The sequence below is a fragment of the Nomascus leucogenys genome, chromosome 9, assembly GCF_006542625.1.
Source record: "Nomascus leucogenys isolate Asia chromosome 9, Asia_NLE_v1, whole genome shotgun sequence".
NCBI classification, from domain to species: Eukaryota; Metazoa; Chordata; class Mammalia; order Primates; family Hylobatidae; genus Nomascus; species Nomascus leucogenys.
The window spans coordinates 86,784,350-86,811,190 of record NC_044389.1 but is presented as its reverse complement, the minus strand read 5'-3'; the positions used below and the strand labels follow the sequence as shown (position 1 = coordinate 86,811,190).

Here is a 26,841-nt window from a genome sequence, read left to right as displayed (position 1 = left end):
GCACACAGCGACTGGAGACGGACGGAGAGCAACGCGCTGGGAGAGGAGAGACCACCGACAACAGCCCCGCGCTCTCACACATACACTCACACTCGACTCTTTCCTCTCCCCCCACCTCCTCCTCCTTCCACCCCCACCACTAACACCATCTCCTCCTCCTTCTCTCTGCAACAAGAAAAAAAAGCCATTTACAGGTATTTTTTTTGATCCGCATATTTATTTATCCCCCCCTCCCCAACAGTTTGTTTACAAGTATTAAAGTTGTAATTGGGAGCTGCCAAGACACATCTGGATTTGTGTTTCTTTGTGTTAGGGGGTGATGTGCAACTAATTAAAGGCAGACTGGCAGCGTCTGCAAATTCTAAGGCTCCCCAAATAAAAAGAGACTGGTAAGTGATTGTTCTTTCTCTTTCTCTGGCTTTTTTTTCTCTTAAATGTTTGCTGTCCGTTGGGATTGTGAAAGTAGATTATTAATGCTGGACTCCAGCAAGAAAAAGCGTCGCTGTATTAATTTATTAATTAATCTGCACCCGCCCCTCCTCCTGAATGTTAAATATGACCTTTGATCTCTATGTCTCTGGTAGACCAGACATACAGTATTAGGCATGTAAAGTCACATTGTTTAAAGGCAAAACAGGATCATGAAGTATGGATCTCTAATTTAGCTTTGGCATAGAACTATAGTTATTTGTGTGTGTTTTATTTTGTTTTTTAATAAAATCCAAACAATAGCTGTGGCTTAGATACCTTTTTTATGATCCAGAGATGCATTGATTAAACAATAATGACCTGGATACTGGGCATAATCATTTTCTACAGTTTCTGGTGGTATTAAACCTTGAGGTAGGAAGAGGGGTGGTGATGGCAATCAGAAAAGCAAGGAAAGCTTGTGTTTGGAAACACCACTCTAAGACTCTAAAAAAGGGACATTAAATTATTTCTTTATTTGGAACAAGGTCAAAAGACTAAAACGTTGAAAATTTTCCCTCCACTCAATGTGATGATATCTAATGCATGGTTGACATAACTAGTTTTTACTGAGTAGCAGGTATTATGGTCTTGCAGTTACAATGTGATTCACAGAAACTGAAGCTATATGCATATTCTTGCTGTGTCTTCCCCCACCCCTTCCAAGCATCAAGAATATTTAGCCAAGAGCATTTTGGGGGCACCTTTTGTATTGCCCTCAGACCTCAGAAGCGAGCAGTTTTCCCCAATGCGAAACCACAGAGGTGGTTCCTGAGTGATTAGGGACTTGCTGTGATTGAAAGATGCCTGCAAGCTTCTAATCCAGCCTGGGGTGAGGTTCCTTATCTTGATTTACTTTGCCTAATAGGGATTTGTTTACATAAACCCCTCTTTTTAGAGCACCTCATCAGTAGGTCTTGAAGTTTTTGCACTTGGAGTTTGGGCATAACTGGTTCATTAACCTAATTATAAGCATAATTACTATAATTGATAACCATTTTGAACTCTGAATATTTGAGACTGAGACTATTGGGCCCCCATGTAGAATTCCCTGAACTCTGCATTCTAGACCAATCTATGGGCTTCAAAAGATGTCACAAAAAGATATTCTGGCCAAAAAATCTGGAAACAAAGAAACTGGTTTTTTAAGTGAATATACACTTTATGCCTTTGCTTTACTTCTTAAAAGGCTGTGATGTACTTCTCCCTCTGTAATAAACAACTAAAATATCTCTTCCTAAAGCATAATAATGGCCTGTAAGCAAGGAGATGAATGCAAATACCCAGTTAACATTAAACTTTCCTCTTAAAAAGAGCAAAATTAAAAAATAATTTTGATGGTTATTTTTCTCTGGCAAAGAACACCTTAAAGGCTTCCCCCCCACTTTTACTCAATGTAAAAATTAGTGATTGTGAGAGATCCTTTTCAAAAAGTCCCATGCTTTTTCTCTTGTCTTGGGAAGAGACAGCAATCTCCATTAGGAATGATTAGGAATGTTCTTACAGAGGCTGCAGGCACTTGGTTTAAAACCTGAGACATTGCTGATATAAATAAATATGTATATATGTAATTATCTGGCCTATCTTTATTTTCTACCTTAAAAAAAACCAAGTAGAACACCACCCTCTTACCCCCACCAAGACCCACCACCAAATGGCTTGTACAATTGAGACCTGTCCTTGGTCCATTGAATTAAGACCCTAACAGAGCCAGCTGTGCTGGGATTCAAACTAATGACCGCAGACACAGAAGGACACTGTGGCAGCTGGTAGTTCTTTTTTCCCTGCCTCTTTAGTTCAGATTGTATGTGGGCAGTCTCTTAGCTCTCAGTTGTATTGTGTTTGCTTACAGTTTATACTCGGATGTATTGTAGACTTTCTCAGTACTTCATTTGCTAATTTCCTGTTCATTTTCCTCATAGGGCCATTGCTGTTTTCTACTTTACAGCATTTGCATGCCCAGGCAGCACTTGTTCACACATTTCATAATGTTTAAATGCCCTCTGCTTATAGGTAGTATCGCCCTCCCACCCATGATTTGCATGTCTTTAGCACTCCAATTGCCCTTTTCCTTAGGCGTTTGTCACCCCCGTCTTCCCTCTTTCCCTGGGTATCCTGGCTATTAATACATTTTCTCAGGAGGGTTATAAGAATAGGGGGGAGGAGCTGTGGTTGCTGTGGGGAGGGAGGGAGCGGGGGTTGGGAGAGTTGGGGGGGACGGGTTGGGGGGGGTCACGTCTTGATGATTCTTATGCAAACGACCTGATGGAAGAATGTGGGAGCTTTCGGTGTCTGCGGTGGGTTAGTGAGGGAGGTTGTTTATTTATTTTTAATCTTTTTCCTCGTGCAGCTCGTTGGAATGACTTTCTTTATTTTAGTTGTAACAGTTGGAGGATAATGCAAAGGAAGACGCTGCCTGGGAATTCACCGTCTGTGGAAATGAGCCCCAGAGAGGAATAAAGCAGCCCTCACCTTGCTCTCCCCACCCGAACCCACTTTCCCCACCCGCCTCGGCCCCCACCCCAACACCACCATCACTCCCTTCCCTCCCCCCCACCTTTCCCCCTTTTCCACCCAGGTGTCGGACCAGGCGGTCCCCACTTCCACCCTGCACCCCTTCTTCCCCCCCTGCACCATGAACACCAATGTCTGCGTGGAGCCCGGGCCGAGCCCGGAGGCCCCGGGCTTGCCCAAGGAAAGCCACTTGCCCGAGGGGGCTCTGAACAGCCTTGTGGATTACAACTCGGAAATGGAGCGCTACCGCTCCTTTGCCACCTCCTTCTACAAGACCAACGGGGGCGCCTTCCCACAGGCGGCCAAGATCGCGCGCATCACCACCCCCATCTTCCCCAGCAGCGCCGCCGCCGCCGCGGCCGCCGCGCGCATCGGCATGTCCCCCTGGAACTGCGACAACGCGGCCACCGCCGCCGCCGCCACCGCCATGCTCTGGGGCAGCGGCGGGGGCGGGGGCGGTGGCGGGGGTGGTGGCGGCGGCGGCGGCGGCGGGGGCGGGGGCGGGGGCGGGGGCGGTGGGGGCGGCAGGAAATCCTCCTCTGCCGCCGCCTCCTCCTCCGCCTCCTCCTCCTCGGCGATCCTCCCCGCCGGCGGTGGCGGCGGCGGCGGCGGCGGCGGCGGCGGCGGCAGCAGGACCAGCATGCACCACCGAAACGACTCCCAGAGGCTGGGGAAAGCTGGCTGCCCGCCAGAGCCGTCGTTGCAAATGGCAAATACTAATTTCCTCTCCACCTTATCCCCTGAACACTGCAGACCTTTGGCGGGGGAATGCATGAACAAGCTCAAATGCGGCGCTGCTGAAGCAGAGATAATGAATCTCCCCGAGCGCGTGGGGACTTTTTCCGCTATCCCGGCTTTAGGGGGCATCTCATTACCTCCAGGGGTCATCGTCATGACAGCCCTTCACTCCCCCGCAGCAGCCTCAGCAGCCGTCACAGACAGTGCGTTTCAAATTGCCAATCTGGCAGACTGCCCGCAGAATCATTCCTCCTCCTCCTCGTCCTCCTCAGGGGGAGCTGGCGGAGCCAACCCAGCCAAGAAGAAGAGGAAAAGGTGTGGGGTCTGCGTGCCCTGCAAGAGGCTCATCAACTGTGGCGTCTGCAGCAGTTGCAGGAACCGCAAAACGGGACACCAGATCTGCAAATTTAGAAAATGTGAAGAGCTAAAGAAAAAACCTGGCACTTCACTAGAGGTCAGAGGAGATGATTTCTTGTTTCCCAGTCTCCCCCCTTCCCTCCTCACTCCCTCTCCCCTTCAGGGATTCTTGTCTGGCTTCAAGATGCAGTACCCCTTCTCAGAAGCTTCATTCAGGTGGTAAGAGTTGTAGGTGGTTTGCGAAAGGCTTGGCCTCTCCACCACCCGCCCCAGCTGCACTTCACGTGACACCGCCCTTCTGGTAGAGTGCCCTCCTTTTCATCCCTGGGGGAAAAATAATGTAATTGGTTTGAAGAATCAGAAGTTTCACATTCAATATGCTCAATGTTTTCCCTTGGTGGTTTAAAATGCCCCCTCCTCCTCATTAAAAAGGGTGGGGCATCTTGCCCAAAGGACTGGACACATCACATCCTATACAAGTTTACTGGCTAAGTTAGTGGCCCATTTATAACAGTGAGGACACAGTTTGTGGCACACAAGCCCGTTCTCATTAAAAAAACGGTAACAAACCACACAACAGTATTCATCGAAGTTGAAGCACCTGGATTCAGAAGGGGATTTCCTACCCTCTTCTAGAATCGTTTTTCTACTCATCAAGGCAGAATGTTTGTTTCCTATTTTATTTTCTGCATATCTGATATTTTTGGAGAAAGCTGAAACTGTAGAAAGCGGATTTCCACCTGCAAATTTTAAGGAGATGTGACTTAGAATAAAGGGATACAATTAGTTAATTTCAGGGCAGATAAGAGTGATTTTGTTTAAAAATTATTTTATATAGTTTTAGAATGAATAATTTCTAAAACTCAGTTACAAAAAAAGTATTTCCCTTGGGCTTTGCATTGGACAAAGTAACCATTTTGTGGTTACAAAGTTGGTGTATACACCAAGCACAGTTTTGGTTGATACCTTATATGGTCAATAATAGTTTCTTTTACCTATAGGTCTTTAAAACAGATATTGTACAGATGCTCACTAAAGTAATTGTTAAATTAGGTTATGAATTATGCTAAATACAATGATACGTTTGATAAAAATTTTGTATTATGTCCTGATCAAAACAAAAATGGGGAAAAATGAAAAATCACAGGTAAATGACTTCGGTGGTATATTAAACAAAGAAATCTGGACAAGTAGTTATAGTTAGTCTCTTGATAAAATTTACAGGGTAGATAATTAGATGTTCATGTATACATGAGACTGTAGGTGGTGGGTTTAGCATTCTGTGCTTTCACATTTTAACATTCTGTGGAGTGAATTGCAGGATGAGAGTGGCTGTCACAAGTTATATTAGGGTTATCTGTACATTCTTTTAAAAATTGTGAGTACTGCTTAGAGGAGTTTTCTTTATGAACTAGGAAGCAGTCTTTAAAAGAATAAAGAGAAGGGTTAAAGATCTTTGGTACAGGTTTGAACACAAAGAAGATACAGTTTTTTTTTAACCTTTAATTGCGTAAATCAAACTAGATAGCCCTCTAGGATTCTAAAAATATCAGAATTATGTTGATGTCATTATTGGGTATGATCAGTTTCATCAAAATATTGCATTTATTCTTCTTTATAAGATAAATCAGCTCTTTTTGGAAAGTTTAACTTTACTCCTGGATGGTTTATTACATTTTCTTTGGCAACTTTCTTTGTGCAAAGGTAATAGCAACTATAATGCAGGTCCATGTATTTTCTTAGGTGGCAAATAATAGCTTTTGAATCTTCTTTTCCGGATTAATTTATTGTAACTTCTAAGGACTATGGGAAATTAAAATTCAGTTGATACTGAAATTCTCTATTCCCAGTTGATAAGGACAACATGGCTTTTATTTTTCCTCTTGAAATGTAGTATCTAGAATTATAAATTTGGTTCTGCTGTTAGGCCTCATCTTTAGCTAGACTCATGGCACTACTTGCATCCTAATTTAAGATATGTAGTAACTGAATAATTCTGATTTATTTAGTAAATAATTACCCTGGAGGAGTTTGATATGAGTACCAATAGGTTTTCTGCACAAGTTTCTATGCTGGTGTAATTTTTTTATTTGATGCTTTTCCTACAAGCTTGTTGTGATATTTAAATTCCTTAGGCATTTTGATAACAAAATCCCATAAAACTACATTTTCTTCTTTTTAAAAATTCTCATGCACAAAAATTCTGTTAATCTTCACAAGGTGGGGTATGGGTAGAATAGGAAGCTGATTTTTTCCTTTGAACTCTCAAGGTGATCTTCTAACTTCAGACCCCTTCTATCAGAGCATGGGCTGTGTTTCAAGGCTAAGATTATTAGCGGAATGCTATTTGGCTAAAAGAAATAAAAAGTTTTTTTTTTCAAAATTGTATAAGATCCTGTCTAGATCATTAAAAAAGACAATGCCATCATGACTGCCTTAAACCTATGTGCAAATACACAGTTATGGTTGTAGGAAACCAGCTGAGCACATGTCAGAGTGACAGGGCTTACATGACTGAACCAAAGCTGGAAGACGAATTGCAGGAAGGTGAAAAGTCCCCCTGCTGACCTGGTTTCTCTCTTAAATTTGGTCCATCCTCATCTGGGAAAATGTTTTAGAGATTAGATGGGTTCCTGGCTGAGGGCAGTGATTTGGGGACTCATTGTGGATATCACCTGTGGGTTCCAGATGTAAACTCCATAGCTAATATTTGTTGGCTTTGAATTATGGGTGCCAATTAACATCTGGATCATAATAATAACATATATTCTTCTTTATCACTTCAAGCCTCATGTGCCACTCTTCCCTTTGACTTGTTCTCATCCCAAAGACTGGAGACATAGTCAGATTTTTTTTCAGGGTGAGAAAACTGAAATTAAGACAGACTCACATGGGTATGCTGGGACTCTCATCCGGATTTTTTTCAAAGCCTCCTCCCTAGTGTTCCTTTTAAAACTGCCTTCTATTTTTCTGCTTAGTCTCACCTTAAGAGCATCTTATGATGCCCTAGAAATGTGTTTATAAGATCACCCCTTGATCATATTTGATATGATAATGCACACAAAACATTTAGTTTTTCTGTTATACTGTGCACTGTGTATTTGCATAGCCACTGTTCATTAAGTCAATTACTCTGTTAAAAAAATAGCCACTAATTGTTCAAAGCAGTCATTACAAATGCTCTCTGCCCCTTGTGTGACAAAAACTGTTTTAAAAATTTCTATCCTAAATGAAAAATATTAAGTTCCTCGATGTTTTAATAAACGTGGTCATATAGGAGATTCTTATGATAAGTTACATGATAACACTTTGTCTCTTGCAAAGATAATCCTTCAGTATTTATATTCACAACAGTTACATTTCGAATATAACTTCTAACTTTTAAAAATATTCCAATCTGATATGGCTCAAGGGATAAAATTGTCCCATGGGCAACCCCAGCCTCTTAGTCTCTGAACATTGTTCAGGTGACATGATTGATCTCTGTGGGACAGCATTAGAGACCACACAGATCTGGTTTCTCTCCCATTAGTTGATTTATGGAATTACATTAGTAAGCAGTGCCTCAGGAGGTTTCCCTTCCCCCACTCTTGGCTCTCTTTGCAGTAAGTTTCACACTGCCACCACTGAGACTTTCCCTGAGCTGGAGAAGAAATTAGAGAGGGCAGGTTATAGTGAAGACATTGAGAAACTGGAAAGTCAGGAAGAAGGATGGTTCCATTTTTTTCTTTCCTTTCTTTTATCTATTAAAAATCTATCTGCCGAATGTACAGGCCAACAGTAATTTTTCCACAAGTTAAGTTGAGCTTCTAAGGGGGTTGGCAGAAAAAAATTCAAATGCTGTCTCAAACTTGATAACTTACTTCAGAAGAGTGTAATAGGGGAGGAGGGACATACTGTATATGCTGTTAAGTTCTAAGAGCCCCAACCATAAATGGCAATTGTAAAACTCTGGACAAAGCACCATCTGTAATGAGTGCAGGAAGGTGGCACCTGCCTCTTGAGGAAATTAACTTGTAGACCAGATGTAAAATAGGTGTGTCACTCAAACTAAGAGCTTTTAGTTAATAAAATAAGTCAATAATTGGACATATACGTTTCTGAGGTTTGGTGACTTAAAAAAAATCTATGGATAAAATGCAAATGTTTTGTGTCTTAAATGGAAACATCCACCAGTTTTTCTTTTATGTCATAATTTTTAAGAAATGAGTTTTCAATTTTTCATCTCAAGAATAAGAAACTTACCAGTAGAAAAATATTTTTATTTTAACCAAAAAATGCAAATATATAAATGAGTATGAAAGGGAAAGAGGAAATTTTTCAATAAAATTTAAACAAAATGATAGTATATTAACATTAGAATGTAACATATAATGTAGGAAAAAGCACCTCAATTTTATAAATAATAAGGAAAAAGCTTGGAAAATTTTATCTTTGACTAAAGCCACAAATGAATTTGTGGCCAAGGCATCAAACTGCAATACAAGTTCAATTAGATTATTTTTCCATCACTGGATTTAATACAAGGGAGTTAAAGTTGTTTTTTATATACTTCAAAATATCATGTGGTACCCACAGTAAATACATGTAATTTTAACTGTCAGTTTAAAAACTTACAAAGCGTACGTACATTTTTAATACTTCCTAAATGAAAACAGTACCCTCACCCATCCAACCATCATGTAAATTCTAAGCCATGTTTTAGATGGCAATTAGGAATAGTAAAATAAAGTAATTAAAATTCATTTGTAAATTGTGCTATAAGAATGTTTGAAATTCAACCGTCATCAAACAAAATATAAGCAAGGAAACACAAGGCATATAAGAGCAAATTAAAAAAATAAACTTTAGGTTTCTGAAAAATGTATCTAGTGATGAAAGAAATAAAAGTTGTGTGGCTTTTCAAGTTCTTAAATAATTGATTACTGAAGTATTTCTCTATATTTTGTTTAGTCTCAGTCATCTACTTTTCTGAATTAATAGTTAAGTTTTGCATAGTCAGACTTATAGATTGATAAGTACAGAACAATTTAATAAAATAGCCTGTAAGACTGAAAATTGAAAGGTATGCATAGAGAACAGGATTTGATCCATATTTGCTCCAGTTGGAACATTGTTTAACAGGTTCCAGACTGAAGATCCATGGTGGGGTGGAAACATTGTTGGAATATTCTGGATACAAAGTATCTTTCTGGATACAAAGTTAAACATTATACTATTTAAGTGTTTCTCAGGCATAGGTTGAAAGTGTGCTTTTAAGAAAGTCTTCTAAAATTGTTGGTGCTCTTAGAATTTACAGGCCGGGCGCGGTGGCTCACGCTTGTAATCCCAGCACTTTGGGAGGCCGAGGCGGGTGGATCACGAGGTCAGGAGATCGCGACCACGGTGAAACCCCGTCTCTACTAAAAATACAAAAAAATTAGCCAGGCATGGTGGCGGGCGCCTGTAGTCCCAGCTACTCGGAGAGGCTGAGGCAGGAGAATGGCGTGAACCCGGAAGACGGAGCTTGCAGTGAGCCGAGATCGCGCCACTGCCCTCCAGCCTGGGTGACAGAGCGAGACTCCGTCTCAAAAAAAAAAAAAAGAATTTACTGCTCAACCTCAACTGGTCAGATTGTCTGAATATGCAGAAAACATTTCACTTTAATTTGCTCTGAAAAAGCTTGACATAATGTCCTACTATTCAATATGAGTGGATATGCTTTAATTTCTTAAATTTATTTTACTCCCATTATGCAAAATACCAAAAATAAACTCTTGCATTTGTCATATAGAAATATCGAGTTAAAGTCGTAAGTTAAATTCAAGATTTATTTAAAAGCCCATGTAAATATACAAATTGGAGAAAGGACTAATTCTTTTATAGTTTTTCTCATATTCCCAGATTAGTTTGTAAAAAAGCAAAAATGAACTGAAAATAAAATCTAAATTTTATTAGTAATGTGACTTTTTGTCACTGATCAAAATGTCAGATGATCTTAGCTGGGGAAGTAGGACATTCTAGGAAACATCATCTTTTATAAAAACTTGTTTTCAAGAAAGTATATATTTTTTGTAATCCATGTAAATTTTAAGAATTTTGTGCATGTGTAATTTTGTTCCTTCATTTGTGCTTCAGTGTTTCTGCCCATTTTTAACGTACTTTTAAATCTAGCATTTTGCTATTATTCTTAGGATTTTCAAAATATTGGGGGAGGGGCATAAGGGTGATTTTATCCTTGAGTCGTATCTTGTTCCATCACATGCAAACACCTGTCCTGAAATTGAATTATTCTGCAGGGTAATCGAAAAGCCACCCTCCATTCAGCATCATATGTTTTCTGTTGTTTATTGAGTTATGTTATACCATACTTCAGATGCGACAGCCATTTAATAATGTTGAAGACTGAGCTCTGCAGGGGCTAAAAGGATCCCAGCAGGCTTGTTAACTTCTACTCTAAAACATTATGAGAAATATTTTTTCTTCTGTGAAACTTCTGGGCTTTCTCTTAATTTATTTTAAGAGTGTAAGAAGCCATAGCTAGGTATGAAATCAAGCCTGCTGAATTTTTTGGTTTCTTCTTTCTTAATCTTTAACCCATTTATTTCCCACTACATTTTTTACTAAAGAGATTGTGGCAAAGCAAGCAATTACTTTTTCAAAGACCTCATATTCAAGATGTATTTCTTTGGTTTATATAAAACGATATAAATTATATTCAGGAAATATGCTACTAAGCTCCTAGATTTTAATTTCTTTTTATTTAAAATTATATGTGGTCCATGTGGCCACATAGGTAAGAAATTGTGAAAAGAGCCACTAGTATCAAGTAACTTAACAGTTGAACAATGTTAGGTACATCAGCATAACTTCTCTGAACTTTATTTCCTCATCAATAAGATGAAAGTAATATCAACCTACCTTATAACATTTTAATATTATATGTAGTTTAATGTTGTTGGCAAACTAAAAGATGCTATATAATTTCTCAGTCCAATTTTAAAACCATCAATAAAAATGGAGGATAAGGCAACTGTATTTATAGATAACAAACCAATAGGTTACTTATAGTTTTCAGACATTAAAGCCCTGATGTCTATTCGTGGTATGTGGTTTTTGAATATTTGTTTTAATTACCCAGTTGGCAAAGATATGGCTTGAGTTTACTTGGAAAGAGATAAATCTAATTAAACATGTTTCCTTGTTCCTATACTTGCATTGTCAAATGTCTTAGGAAACTGAGCATATTACCCAGTGAAGTCAGTCAATGTGGTGAGCCAATTTCAATTATTTAGTGCTCTTTCTCCTTCCTTGCCACAGACATATCACCACTATTAATTTTTATATATTTTGATAGATGTGTGTGTGTGTGTGTGTGTATGTGTCACGTTTCTAACCCAATACTTTTATTTGACTTTTTTTTCCAAGACACAGAGATATTCTAAATGTGAATTTGTGAGGTCAAGAGAATAATTATAAGAAAGAAATGAATTCCAGTTGGAAAACATATGTAACAAATATTGGAAAGTGAACATATTTAACAAATTTGGAAAATTTGAAAAAATATACATATGAGTGTACATAGGAAATAAAACAGGTAGATATGCATTTTTACATAAAAAGTGAAGTAGCTGTATGAAGTTTTTCTGTTTTTTACTAAAACAGAATATTTTTAAAAATGAAGACAGTTATTAAGCATTAAGTGGAATAGCTGGTGTTTTTCTGGGGAAAAAGAGTGATAAGCCCTAAAAGATTTGTAATGCTAACCAAGAAAGATGAGAAACAAAGGAGAAAGGAATATTTAAGCCAGAATCCAATGCAGTGTATAGAAAGAACTTTGACAAGATGGAATTATGGATGTATGCTTTGCTTCAGCTGTTATAAAAGCTTTTTAGATGATGGAAAATATTTTTTAAAAAGAAAGATAATTTTTTTTTTAATGACTTGACTCAATACTTTTGGTTTGAGAGTCAGAGCTGAGGCTTGAGTGGAGTGGCAGATGAATTAGAGATAAGGAAAAACAGATTGTGTTATAGCTGATGTTATTATTTTTACTTATGCATTTGAAACATTTGGTAGAATAATTCCAAAGTGTAACTAAAAGAGAATACTTCCAAGATGGGTGGAAAATGGTATCCCATTTGTGTCTCTTCTGCATTAAAATTCATATTTTAGAAAACATTCTTGAGAAAGTAAAGTGTCAGACTATGGGAGAGACGGTGCTGAGAGTGCTGCTTCTTGCCCAAAGACTAAAAGACAGAAACAAAACACCCCATACCAAACCACAACTGGATTATTGATAATACTGTAATGATAGGGATCAAGTAGGATGAAAAGAGAAAGGGATATATGTTTGTAGATTAGGAAAAATTATGGACATTTCTGTCTATTTCAGCAAATCTGGCAAATGCCAGAGAAGATAGATATATTTTCTCCAGAATTTAGAGAATGAAACAAGATTAAATACATTTTTAAGTGAACAGAAGACCATATAAATTTAATCGTGTGGAAGTGGCGAGAACTAGTGTTGGTGAATCAATGGTAGAAAAATAACTATGCTTGGGAATAACTTCTCTATTGGCAGTGCTTTTTTAAAATAGATTAAATTAGATAAGTGGTGATATTAATGAAGTGAAGATAAGAAAAAAGGATAAAATTAACAGTCATATGTAGGTGTATAAGAAGTGAAAAGTTGTGGAGTCTTCCATTAAACATGAAATATTTTGTGTGCTCTACCTTTAGTCCATGAAAAAGAAGAGAGAACTTTGGCTTATTTCCATTGAAAGAGAAATACACTAGCTCTTCTTTGTAATGCTGCTATATGTAGAGTTAAATTCTTTATGAAGTGGAGTGGTTTTAGATTTTCCTCATATGATTCTTTTCACATGAATTCATTTTTGTATAGTATGGAGGTGTGTTTATCAAACTGCAGGTGACAGTATGTTGGTGGTCCATGAAACTAATGTTTTAACTTACCATCATGATTTTTTTAGAAAGTAGATTAGAATAAAATGGAGCAGAAAATATATGAGTTTATCACATGTAGTAATAGCAAGTATTGTTCAACTTCTGTTTCAGTTATGTACACTTAAAGAAATGTATGTGTATGTATGTGCTGAGTTGCTATGTAAAATGTATTTATAACTTTTAGTTGCAGTCAAATTTGAAAAACATTAATCTAGCAACAGCAACATCACTATTGAACAAGTCTGTAGTGAGGAAAGAAATTATGTTTGAACAACGTTAACAAGATAAAGAGTAAAATTGAAATGTTTCTACAAATAGTGTATTTTTACTTATTCCAGGCAGGTCTATATCTATGCTGTCTATTCATGAATATATGGTATTAATTAGCACATAGTAAACCCTTGATAAATTCAATTCAATTTAACAGATGTTTAGGTGGAACTGTTATCTTCCAAGACTTAAGTTCCATGTATACATACATACATATATACCAATATATATGTAAGTGCATATGTACATACACACAAATCCTGGTTTAAAGAACCCTAAATGTTCTTTATTCCTGCTCTTTTTACAATACTCATGTAATTCTCTAGCTCTGGGTCTTAGTCCTTCATCCAAGGTACTTAGTTCCATATATATATATATTTTTTTTTCTTTTTTCCCTTGAGACAGGGTCTTGGTCTGTTGGCCAGTCTGGAGTGCAGTGGCATGATCCCAGCTCATTGCAACCTCTACTTCCTGCATGCAAGCTATTCTCATGCCTCAGCCGCCCAGGCAGCTGGGATTACAGGCATGTGCCATGATGCTGGCTAATTTTTGTATTTTCTTTAGTAGAGATGTGGTTTCACCATGTTGGCCAGGCTGGTCTAGAACTCCTGACCTCATGTAATCCACCCACCCCAGCCTCCCACAGTGCTGGGATTATAGGCGTGAGCCACAACACCCGGCCTCCCTATTTATATTTTTAATTTTCAGCCCAAGAAGTGGACAAATGGCCACATTTAAACTAACATTGAAATTTTAGAAAATTCTGGAATCAATCTCACACCTATTTAAAAGCCTTAGGATTCCTTGAGTCATCCTTGGTTTAGTTCTCCACATCTAGATAAGTAACACAGACTAATATGATCTCTGCCTTGCTACCTCATGTGATTCCGTAGTATTATATTTTCTGTTTTATTTCAAGGCATATTTTACAGACTGCTGGAAACCTTTGTTTTACCTGAATAAGAGAAAAGATTATATTGGAAGAAAGTAAGAAGGGAAGGAAGGAAGAAAGGATGGAAGGAAGGAAGGGAGGGAGGGAGGGAAGATAAAAGCAAGGAAGAGAGGAAGGAAATACAGGAAGGTTACAGAATTGCTGCTGTTTAAGGGAAATCAGAAAGGGGTATATTGGCAAAAAGAAATGGCATACTTAAGGTCATCTTGAGTCTGGTTTCAATAAGAAATGGGAAGCAATAGTTAATGTCTCAGAATTTAGGGAAAGGTGTCATGGGTCTGGGTTTAGATCCACTAGAACCACTAAGCATTTTTTTTTTTATTTACCATGGTGGAAAAACTAGTTTCAGGAAAACTAAGTATGTTTATGGTTTTTTTAAAAAAATATTTTTAAAAGTAATTCTCAAGTCTGCAATCTGCAATTAGAAACATAGACAGGCCAAGATGGGAAAACCAATGCTCGAAACTAGTGATAGTGTTTAGGGAGCTCAAAGCTATCCAACCCCTATAATGAACTGATGGTACAAAATGTCAGTGTACTTTTTAAGTAATCATAAGGAGAATTTCTGAGAAAATACAGAATTTTGCATATAAAAAAGGCTACTGAAAAATGATGATGAGAAGGATATCAATCACTACATCTTATAAATCCTATGGTGGAAAACTTATTAATTTACTTTGCTACTTAGTTGACTATCTGAATGTGGCTATGTTCTACTGAGTATATAGATTTATATACTCTGGATGGAGCACATGATACTTATAGAAAAAGAGGTAGTTCATGAAAACTTCCTGAGGAGAAATTAGAATCTAAATACTTGAGAATTTTTTCTAGCACAAGAGCAAATGCCTACCATGATGTTATGGTAGTGGAAAATGCTTAATAGTATTTATCTTCTTGATGAAAGTAGATGAACCAAAGTATATTTCTAAACAGTTAAGAAACGTAAAGACTTGATAAAAATTAAATTAATTATTGACCGTATACTTTTCAGTTTTATTATTTTAAAAGAGAATTCAGAGAAAAGACCAAAAGTCAAAGTCAGAGTGATTGTTAATTTGAGCATTCCATATGATGGCAATTGAAAGGAAGGAATAAAGGGAGAGAGGGAGGGAGGGAAGGAAGGAAGGATGGAAGGAGGAAGGGAGGGAGGGAGGGGGAAAAGAAGGAGGGAGAGAGGGAGGGACAATAAAAGCTACATTTTATTATTAGAACTATAGTTTTAATCAAAGTAAATTATTTTGGTGATAGCATCTAGTTGACCGAAATATTTAGACTTAATGTTTTCTAAATTCCTCTCAGTAGTTCATAAACATAAAACATGCTGTGAATTTTAGGCTGAGTCTCTCTCAGTGGTTGGATAGTTCATAACAGATTCTGAGCCACATGAAGTTCAGTGACTACATCCAAAATGCTACTTGACTTAGCCTAACAGGAAATTTTCTATTAAACTTATTTTCACTTTTATGTAATTAAGAAATAAATATTTATCAGATCTCAGAACTATAATAATAAAAGAGATATGCCATATTGATTTGCTTATGGAGGCTAAATGTAACTACTTTATTTTCGTATAAATTAGAGGGTGTCCAAATCATAGCTTTGATAGGTTAAACATCACCTCTTAAGATTTTTTAAGTGACTTCTCATTTTCTAATATTTTACATGAATATTTATGTTTCTCTTCAATAAAAAGGGATAAAGTTAATACAGTTTCACTGACTGCTTTAAAATTAACCAGATCTTCAAAATTGTCCAACCACTTGGTCTGGAAAAGGCTGCTCATTGTTTTTCAATGGCTAATTACCAATGAACTCACCTAAAGCTATACTGTTGCATTCAACAGGAATTACTTGAGAAGAAGTTGAATTGTTGAACTTTTATACACACATATATATTCATATCATATATATATATTTATTTAGAGTCTATAACCATATATATTTATACATATATATACATGCAAATGAAATATGAACATACGAATATATAAATAAAATAATTTCAGTCATTCTTGAAAGTATAGTATTGATTTTATTAACCTAATTTTTACTTTTTAGATCTTAATTTCACTTCTAATTTTCTTTCACATTCTCTCTTACACATAAGGTTAAATATATAAAATTGTTTTGATAAATGCCTTTTAAATTTGTGAATTATTGAAAGATTTTCCTCTTATTGCTTACTATGGTACCACCGTACTATATTTTATTTTTATATGGGTAAGAACATTTTAACCACTGAAGTACCCACTTATAATACACTACATTTACTTGTTAGAATGATGTGGTTTGAAGTATTTTTACCAAATTTAACTGAAATATAATTATATACACATAGCATTATCAAGAGACTTGCTTAACTAAAGTAGTTACATTAGGCCTTTGGCCAAAGTGGGTACATTTTTTGGTCGCTTCTGGGGACCAGTGTTAATCGTGGTGTTAATCTGTCTGTCATTTTACCTCCCACCAACCCACTCCCACTGTGTACACACATTCTCCTTTGGACAGCTGTCTTCATGACAGGTTTTATCACCATATGGACTTGACTTAGTGCCTTTACAACATAATGTAGAAAGTCATCTTTCCATTTTCAGAAGTTAGCTAGGTTTACCTTCTAAAGTCACACTGTCACAGTCTAAAATCATGCTGTCACAGTGGTGACGGTGACTGTGGTGATTGCAGTGTAGGAGTGCAAGGCAAAGAGAGCAACAGGAGCAACAGCCAAGGGAGAATCGATTATCAATGAAAAGGCCATCTCTAGTTCTCCATCATTAATTGGAGAAATCTTGGTCACAAATGTCAATTTGGAAACCAAAATATAGAATGTTTCTTAAAATCATATTTAAAGCCTCCAAAAGTTATGTCATAAAAATTATCTAGTTATTTGGTGCTTTCCCCTTTTTAAATAGGGGTCTAATATTCCAGTTAGTGGATGATGTTGAAAGTTGTTTTTAATTTATATTTGGATAAAGACCAAAATAAGGTGTGATTATACCAAAGACATACAGTTATGTAATAAATGAATCTGGATTATTAAAAAAAATAATCTGCTATACATTACAGACATAATATGGATTTATTACAACAGAGCAGAAGAAAAAAGTAAGTGAGGTGTAATTTAAAAAATGGAAATAAGTATATACTTATATTACTCCAAATATTTTTAAATTTAGATATTATTAATAAAATGTTTTGTTTATAATAGCAATAAATTATTGGACTGTGTGATTATCATTAATAGTTCTCTTATACTATTAGCCTATATTTTACCGGTATTTTCTAATAACTCTATTATAGTTACTAGACTATGATTTCTAAAACATAGCATTTACAAAAGGAATATAGAAAAATCTTTCTGCTAAAAACTTGTGGGGGAGGTGTTCACCTTTGCTAGGTATTACTTTATATCATAATTATTAATTATTCAAAGATTCATATTACTGTGTATTTGTGTCAATCAGTTTGTTCACATTCACAATACTGTATATGTAATACAATTTCCAATTTCTCCAAGTAGATTTTGAAATTTTGTTAGTAACATAATCGAGAACCTATATAACAATGTTTTAGCATTCTTCGTGAACCGAATCAGAAAAAAAGGTAGTTTTTTTCACCATAAGGAACCTTCTTGCATTTGTTAATCTGGAAATTTCTAAAATTTGAAAGTTTTATATTTAGCCACAAACAAAATCTATATAATTGAATAACTAAAGGCAAACAATGGGGTCCATTATTATGTTTTGTCATATTTATTCGCATACTTTCTACTGCAAAATTTCAATGATTCATTAAGGTCTTCGCAGTCTAGTGTGAAATGATAGACTTGAATACAGTGAAGGTTTCCAGTATCAAAGCCTTAGAGGCCCAGGAGTCTAAGAAACTTATAGTGGGACTCCTCATAATGAAAACAATATTTCAAAAGGTTATACAATAGGTGGTATTGGCTAACTACAGCCTGAAATTGCCTTAAGTTTGGTTGGGAAGAAAGCATGCTTCACAATTATATGGGAATCATAAAATGATTTCATGACTTTTGTTTCTTTAATAATAAATGGGAAAGCAGGAAATTATTTTTGATTAGTATAGAAATAATGCCATCCCCAAATAGTGACCTTCAGTTGGAAATCAGTAGAATTTTGAAGGCCTAGGTGAGTCACTGAAATTTTCAGATTCGAAAGTATATGAATAAATATTGGAAAGATAGGTTTAACTTTAGTTATAGACATTTCTAGTTTCATAATCATGATCTCAATTTAAAATTGTATGTATTTAAGGTGAATTTCAGCATCAAAAGTTATCATTAATTTCCTCTTTGAAACCTCAGGTCTAACATTATTAAAAATTTTAAGTGGAATTTTGTAAATATTGCTACGTTTTTACACACTGTACCTAGATATGAATGGCCAATCCACATATCCTCATATGTACAGAGTTAGAGATCCCCCATTTTCAGCTTTTAGGAGCTGATGTTTTATTAGACTTGACATATTTCTAACAAGAATATGTAGATACATTCTTCACCTGAAGATACCACTTTCCATGTGACTGCTTCACAGGTATGAGAAGAGAAACATGCTAAAATCCTTAAGGTGAAAGCTTTTCGTATTCTTTATTATTGTAGGTTGTTTAATTATTTCATCACTGCTGATTTAATGAAAATCAAACTGAAATATATATATATATCTGCCAGGAACATTATTAATTTTTAAATTTATTTTTAGAAGTAAATATAAAATGTACTTGGACTTAGGTTTTATCATTCTTTTATTCAAGGGAATTCCCTTATTTTGAATGTAATTTAGGGAGAAACAGAAGACTCCTTTAGACTTGAAGGTAGTGTCGTACCTGGTTTGTGTAGGGGTGAATTCTCTGGAACACTGTGCTTTATAACAGTACCGGAAAGAGAGCTGGGGCTGCAGGTTTCTCCACAGGCCTCCTGGGAGCAAGACGGCTGTTTGTCAGTGTTTGCACCTGCATGAACAGTGAAGGCTGCCTTAAACAATGCTGATCAACTCAATTCTATTCTTTACCTCCCCACCCCCTTCTCTTCAGGGGAATCTGGCTTTCCTGTCACTCAGGATAAAGATCCCCTGCAAGCATCACTGAGATCCAGAAAGTCACTGTAATCTCATCAAGAGTGTGAATCCCTAGCTGGGACTTTGAATTTATATAACCCGAAGGTGGCTGGTCAGGGTATTTAATCCCGCACATTGATGTGCTGAGCCCCCGCACCATTTAAAAAGAAGTCTTCTTACAAGGATAACCTCATTAGTTGACAGAATGAAAAAATATGTGTCCCCAAATTAGTACAAACTTAGTTAGAAACCTGTAGTTTAACTCAATATTTTATCTATTAAAACATTGTTGCTTCACTCAGCTTGGCTGAAACAAACTCAATCAGTCCTAAAGTACATTTCCATTGTTCCTGATGAAAATTGGGCAGCAGATTAGATATACATCTATTTTGGGTAGGCTACAGGACCCTAAAGAGTTTTGACACTTTTAAAATCCTGAAATACAACTGTTAGAGAAACCTTACTATTTCTGGTGTGTGCCTTGATTATTTTCTAATTACTGCACCAGTAGTTTTCCTAATTTTTCTCACATATTTTATTTGGTGATTTCCCAACTAATCATTTTTAGGCTTCTTGACCTCAAGGATCTTAATATAAGGAAGAAATAATTTTTAAAAGAGGCTTCCCTGCTTACCTTCTCACTTCTCCTGCAATAAACTGTCCATATTCTTACATCTGGGGATGCATACTGGTCTCAATGTATGCATAGTAATATCACGATGCACAGTAATATCAAGTAAGTGTAGAAAACCTTTGTTCTGCTTTTCTCGTGTTTGCATTGTTTAATTAATTTTTACTGCTAACAGGTTTTGAGAAGTGATTATCTTTTTTTCCCACACCAATGACCTTTGACACTAAGTGGCATTTTATAAGCTTGCTTTTTCTAAATGTTGCAAATAAAATTGAGTAGCTGAAAGGGGCACAGGAAGAGCAAGAATTGGAAAAGAGATTTAAAAGTATATCTAAGACATAAGGACTTCATCTCATTTAAAAAATGTACTCCATATATTTTTGCTGTTTATCTTCGTAAACATATATGTTTATCAAGATACAAGATTACATAAGTATATATTTATAATCTTGTTTCCAGTTGGCATCTGAGAGTAAGTTGGCATCTCTGTGTCATACATATACACATAAATGTGAATATATATGAATATATATGCACATGTTTATTTTTCATATGTGAATCTGTAACCATAGATCTATAATTGCATGAATATGCTTGGATCTAACTTATCTCGTTAGAAATGACTACATTTATATAAGTGTGCATACTTATATAAAATGTATTCTTAGTTGGCATCAGCCAGTAAGTTAGCATCTGGTGTAAACTTTTAAGTTTTCATTTATTGCTTTTCTGTGTGTATAAAGCATGAATATTAGAATGGGCATGTTCTATTTCTTATTACTTCATATAGCTTCTTAATAATGATTAAATTAATGTCATCAAAGCATATAATTATTACATTTATCCAAAAGTTAAATTTAGAAAGTAGTAAAGGAGTTTTTCTCACCAACTAAATCAAATGATAGAGATTCAGGTATGCATAGTGAGCTGGAAAGGAGAAAACTGATGAAACCATCAAGAGTAAGGCATACATGTTAATAAGATCAGTACAATTTCCATGAGAATAGTGAACTTTTTTGTTCCTGCTTTTAGAAAGCGCTGCTCAGGTAGATTTTGTTCTGTATACGTATATGCAAACTTGGAGTAGGAAGATAGTCATTTATCAATGATTTGTTCTCAACACGGTCATTTTGAAATTTATTGTGTTTGTGGTGAGGGCAGTCTTTTAAAAAATTATTTTAGTACGGATAGTGAAAAGCAGGTTTGCTTTCCAAAATATTTATTTTATTGATTTCTAATTGACATCCTAATCAATTAATACTTTTATTATTAGATGACATAATTACAATAGGACAATGTCAACCAAATAACACGTGTGAGAAAGTAAATAAAAGCTAACTTCAATTATTAGAGGGTTTTTAGTAGAATTTTGTGTTTATTTTCTGAAATCCAAAAATCACGTGCTATTAACAATGTTTTAGGATGCATTACAAGGAATGTTTGTGTATGTATGTGTTCATGTGTTTTTGTTTACCTAGTAAATATATTGGCACTTACATTCAACACATCAATTTATATACTTATTTATCCTTAGCAGCCATCTTAAGATTTATACAGGCTTGTTGGGCTAGTCTAAGGAATATACAGGAATACAGGAGAATGTATTCTTAGCTTGTTGTTTCTTGCATACCTTCACTGTATATTCATGTGATTGTTTTATGTATATCATTAGAATACATTTTAAGGAAGGATATGGCATGAGGAGTTATTGGATGTTAATGTACATAGAAAATTCAAGCTTAACTACCATTTACCTAACAAGAAAACCTCGTAGTAACTATAAGCTTTTTGTTAAAATGATTGCTTATGCTTTGGTGCTAGCTTGATACTTCTTTGGAGAAACCATTTATAGTATGTTTACAATTCCATAGGGTAGTTATGCTTCATTGACTATCATTGGTTAGTAATCAATTTACTTTATATATATATTTGTTGAAAATACAAACTCACTTTGAAACAGTGATGTATTTTATCAGTATAGTTCTCACTAGCCTATAAAATATGTTTAGGATTTAATGATTGATAAGTGTTGCAGGTAATATTGATACTTGTTATTATTCTGCCATTTGAGAAAGTCTTCAGAATAAATTACTTAACTGAATTTTGAACATCAGCTTTACATAATTGGATATGTATGTATATATTGTGATTTTTATACATAAAACGGTGGCTTAAATTTCAGTTTCAGTTTTTGATTGCATTTTTGGTAGGGTGGTTAGAGGCAGAGTAATTCAATCATAGTCATTTTAAAATGCATAGAATGCTTATATGTCTCACTCATGTTTAAGACCATGTGCATAGCTGATTGTGTCTTTAGAAATACAGAAATACAAAATAAATATCTATCATGAGAAAGGACTAATGTAGAAAGCTAACCAGCAAAAGTGAATCATTTCTTTCTTCATTATGTGATTGTGGCTTCTTTGTGTATGTTATCCTGACGGTAAGATGATCCACTCAAAATGATGTAGGCATTCTGCAAGGCAGATATAGATTTTAAGTACCTGTGCTGACTGGTCTTCCTAATATTGGTTAAGAGGTTGAACTTTACCTTTATTCTGCTTCCTATACGTGTTTCAGGCTGCATTTCCTATATTTTTAAACCAATGTGTTTTAATCAGTATATTCAGCAAGTTAGCATTAAATTCAATATTCTGATTATTGTCATGTTCTAAGATTGAGCAATTCTTCTTTTTATTAAATGTTGAAATATACAAGTCATTATGTTGTATATTGGTAACTAAAAATATTGCTGAAGTGTAAAGGAGAAAAATCTAATTTTATATTGGCATAGAAAGAAAGCTTAACTTGTTTTCTTGCTCTTTTTTTATAGAGAACACCTGTTCCCAGCGCTGAAGCATTCCGATGGTTCTTTTAAAGCAGTAGTAGATCTTATTTTCAAGGCATTTGAAAATGAAGGGCAAACTAATGTCTTCTTTTAAGAAACTGCTTAGTCCACCACTGAAGAAAATATCCAGAAATTATTTTCATTTTACATAGAGGGGTTTCTTCAAAAAAAAAAAAGAGGAAAAGAAAAGAAAAAAGACATAAAAATAATGTGGGAGCTTGGAGAATTGGCCAGTCTATCTACTTTCAATACGCTGATTCTTTCTTTGATGTAATTTAGCTATAGTAGTGAAGTTGTTGTCTATTTTGAAAGTGGCTGTAAAAAATAAGTTTGGGTAAACCCCTGCTGTAAAATCATGTATCTTTGCAAAGTACATATCTATACTTCATTTTCAAATCTATGTGTTTCAGTACTGTAAACTGTACAGATAGCAGCTTGTATTTTGTGTGTTTAGACACAAGGAGACAATCATGTCTGCGCATCTATGGAGATTAACAGTTTGTACACAACAGTATGGTTCTGCAAGTTAAATCTGGAGCAATAAATTTTAGCTTTAACTATTTTTTGCCAGTGGTTTAGAAGCAGCAACAGCACTGGCACCATTTTGCCATGCATCTTTCCATAGAGACTTGATGCCAAGTTTTACAAGATGAAAAGATTATGACGCATCCACCAATTACCTTCAGTTTTATTGTTATAAGAGGGGAAGATGTTATGAAAGTTTCAATTAATCTTTTGAGCACTATATTAGAGTAGTGGTTATGCACTTGCATTGCTTACAAACGAGCTGTACAGAAGGGTATACCTCCCAAATACTTAGTGTAGTTGACTTGTCTTGGGTTGCACTGTAAGGCAGAGTACTCAGAGTAGTTGGAAAATGCAGAATCAGTTGTATAATTTTTTTTTTTATAAAAACAGTGTTTTTTAGGCTAAAGAATAAAGTATCATATCTTAGGAGGGGAAAATTTATAACTGACTTTTTTCCCCAGCCTAACATGGGCTGTATACGTTTTATTGTTTCTTAATTTTTTTCTTATTTTTTCTGTAGGAAAAAAATCTTAATAAAAACTACCCCAATGTTTTAACTTCATGTATGATATTAAATGGGTAGTTTTAACACTTGAACATGTTGAGGGCTTCTGCCTTGAGGCAGGGCTTGATATATTTTTAATTTACAAAGAATTAAACATATTCATAAAAGTGAGGCATTTTATCTCTTTTTATTTTCTTTTCTAATAGCCACCCAGTTGGACTAGTGGTCTTCCCCTGGTCCCTCAGTAAAATGCTCCATTGCTGCCATTTCCATTCTTGTCACTTGATGCTTTCATTCCTGAGAAGGCAGGGCTACAGTCTCTGGAATTTCATAAATGCATGACATACCCCTCCCCCCACAACTGACACACAAAAGATCTAATGCTTCATAGAACCTGTGCTACCTTTTCATGTTGGAGTTGGTTTTCTTACCACAGTCAGGGTTCTTAAGGCCATCCCATCAAGACAAATATTTACATTTCATTTTATTTTTGTTTGTCCCAATTATAAAGACTAATTTTCAGTTTCAGGAGTAGAACAGGGTTTAGCAAAAATATGTGGAGTATCAAAGTTACTTACTGCAACTTTTTGTTCTTTGTTCACTAGCCAGTTGATTTAACCCACTAAATCCATTAGCTTGCTGAAAAATGTTAGCAAAGTAAATCACGAGAAGAAAGATAATTTGAGAAGAGAAAGGGTATGGTACAATGAAAGAAGCTGTAAAGATTAGGAAAGACTAGTAAGTGAATATTTTTAAAAATTTAGTTGTAGATTTCAATGGGATATGATAAGACAGAAAAGATTTTTTAAAAAGCAGAAAGAGTATTTCATGGTGAAAGTACTGGGGGAGGGTGGACAAAGCATGCACACATGCCAATTTGAAAATCAAGTGTGACTTACCTCACATAGAGTATGAATACATGGTCCACAGTTATGGTCAACAAGCGTTTTCAAGAAAAACTCATGATGTATTACACCCATTCATGTTTAGAGATGAGAATTAAATGATTATAAGCTAAAATGTGCTGTATACTGTATTAATTTTGAGATAGCTTTCTACTTGATGTATATTTCTTTGAGGGTTTCTATCTAGTTAGAATTTCAGCTTCTGCTCTGGGACCAATGAGAGCTGTATGAGTTTTTTTTTTTTCTTTTTCCATTATTTTATTTTTTGGTTTTTTGTTTACCAATTTGCTAATTAATTACAAGTAAGTGAAAACTTACTTTCACACTTGAATGATAAGCTTGCCTTGCTCTTTGGAAAATGATGATTGTTATTACAGAAGTGAAACAAACTTCTATTCAGGCTATATTAGGCATACAATAACATAAACATCTCATAGAAGTATACTGAGAGTCTAAAATACATTCTAGTGGTGCATGTCTTGTTGTGCTTTTGTTTGTTTGCTTTCTAAAAGAACTAATGAATCTGTATATTGTAAACTGTGGTGTTTTACGTGTCAATTCATTTTTTTAATGAAAGAAAATTTGTTGATTACTGAAATGAGAAAGTGTAGCTTTTCATTAATTCTCTTATGTTTTTATTCTTGATATTGTTCTTTTATACCACCCACTTTTTAATGTTTTTGGTTAAACTCCATTTATATAATGTAGGGTGCATATAAAGTTCTCATTGGTGATGTTGAAGAAAGAGATGACTCTTCTGGCCTTTCTCTAGTTTTCTTCCTCATATGTCCATGTACTGAGAACTTGTAAAGCTTATCATTATAAACCTAAGGCAGTGATTTGAAGGTTTACATTTTTCATGATTTTAAAATACCAATGAAATGTAACTTTTAAATATTCCTCACTGTATGTTTTATATTCACTGTCAAGAAAATTCAGAATGTAGATTGTGTGGACAGCTATACACAACTTAATAATTATATATCACATAAACTGAATAAAAAACTTTGTAAGAGTGGTCTACGCACACAGGATCTTGTCCTCCCTAGGCGTGGATAGAGAGATGCCATAATCTGCCAGCATTTGGGGAGAGCATGGTAAATACTTGAGGCGTTGATACATAGTGCAGTGAGCCAATTTCCTTTTCAGTTGTCACTCAGCACCATAACATCACGAAGAACATCATTAATGCAAACCTCTCACTAAGCCTTCAGACCAAAGTGGCTTTCCGATGGACTCTGCCTGTCTGTCTACAAGTGGAGTCAGATTCAAAGTAGAAATGTATCCATCCTTGGGAAAGAAAATAAGAAGTCTTCCCCCACTGTAGGAGTATATAAAAATGTCTCCTGGTTGCTTAATTCCCAACACTCAATTTCCTTCTTCTAAACACATTTATAGAGAGTGAGAGATGGTGGACTTATTATGAATTAATATCAAGCAATCACTAAAAGAAAGGAATATTCTCTTCCTTTTAATCAGAAACCCTGATAGGTAAGTTGTGCAATTAATGCTAAAGCATGTAAAGTCTTTAAGTTGATAAGTATCTGTAATCAAATAATGAAAAAAGGAAAGCAGTTAAATGAACACACTATTCAGGGTCAAATATGTTCAGCAAAAAGCTGTAGTGGGTCTTTGATCATGGTTAGATTCACAGTGATATCAAACAGTTGGTTCTCATGTAACAGCTAAATGTTTCAGAATTTTTTTTATTAAATTTGGCATTTCACACTGAGATCTGTATTCCTAGTGAGTAAAAGACAGCTACTATATTAGGAGGGATTCCATTTTCACAATTGCAAAACAGATATTTCAGGAACATAGGCCACAAAATGTACTCCTTTCACAGTGTTCTCCTCTTCTGAACTGTGCAGTTATCTATTAAATTTTCTAATAGATATTTGTGTAAGGTGTATGTATGCTTGTGCAATTATTTAAAAAACGGTTTTGGAAAACAGTGTATTTATTAAAGAAAATTACTTATGGGGCATGTACAAAACTGTAAAAAAAAAAAAAAGTAAAAAAAATCACATTCAATTTGCCCAGTAAAGTTGTTTTTGTGAAATTTCTGTGTTGTTGAATAAAGGACTTTAGTATTCAAAATA

At 35.5% G+C, this 26,841-nt stretch overlaps 1 protein-coding gene across 2 annotated transcripts; it reads left to right on the top strand.

Moving 5' to 3' along the window:
- Window positions 1–26,841, top strand: CXXC4 (CXXC finger protein 4). 2 transcript variants are annotated; one of them, XM_030819180.1, is made up of 4 exons: window positions 153–194; window positions 314–389; window positions 2,847–4,174; window positions 22,787–26,841. In XM_030819180.1, the coding sequence occupies exons 3-4, from the start codon at window positions 3,104–3,106 to the stop codon at window positions 22,829–22,831; spliced, it is 1,116 nt and encodes a 371-aa protein (XP_030675040.1). In that variant the 5' UTR covers window positions 153–194; window positions 314–389; window positions 2,847–3,103; the 3' UTR covers window positions 22,832–26,841. The 2 variants fall into 2 exon arrangements, with proteins under 2 accessions (XP_003257512.2, XP_030675040.1); XM_003257464.4 differs by lacking the exon at window positions 314–389 and having other exon boundaries at window positions 1–194.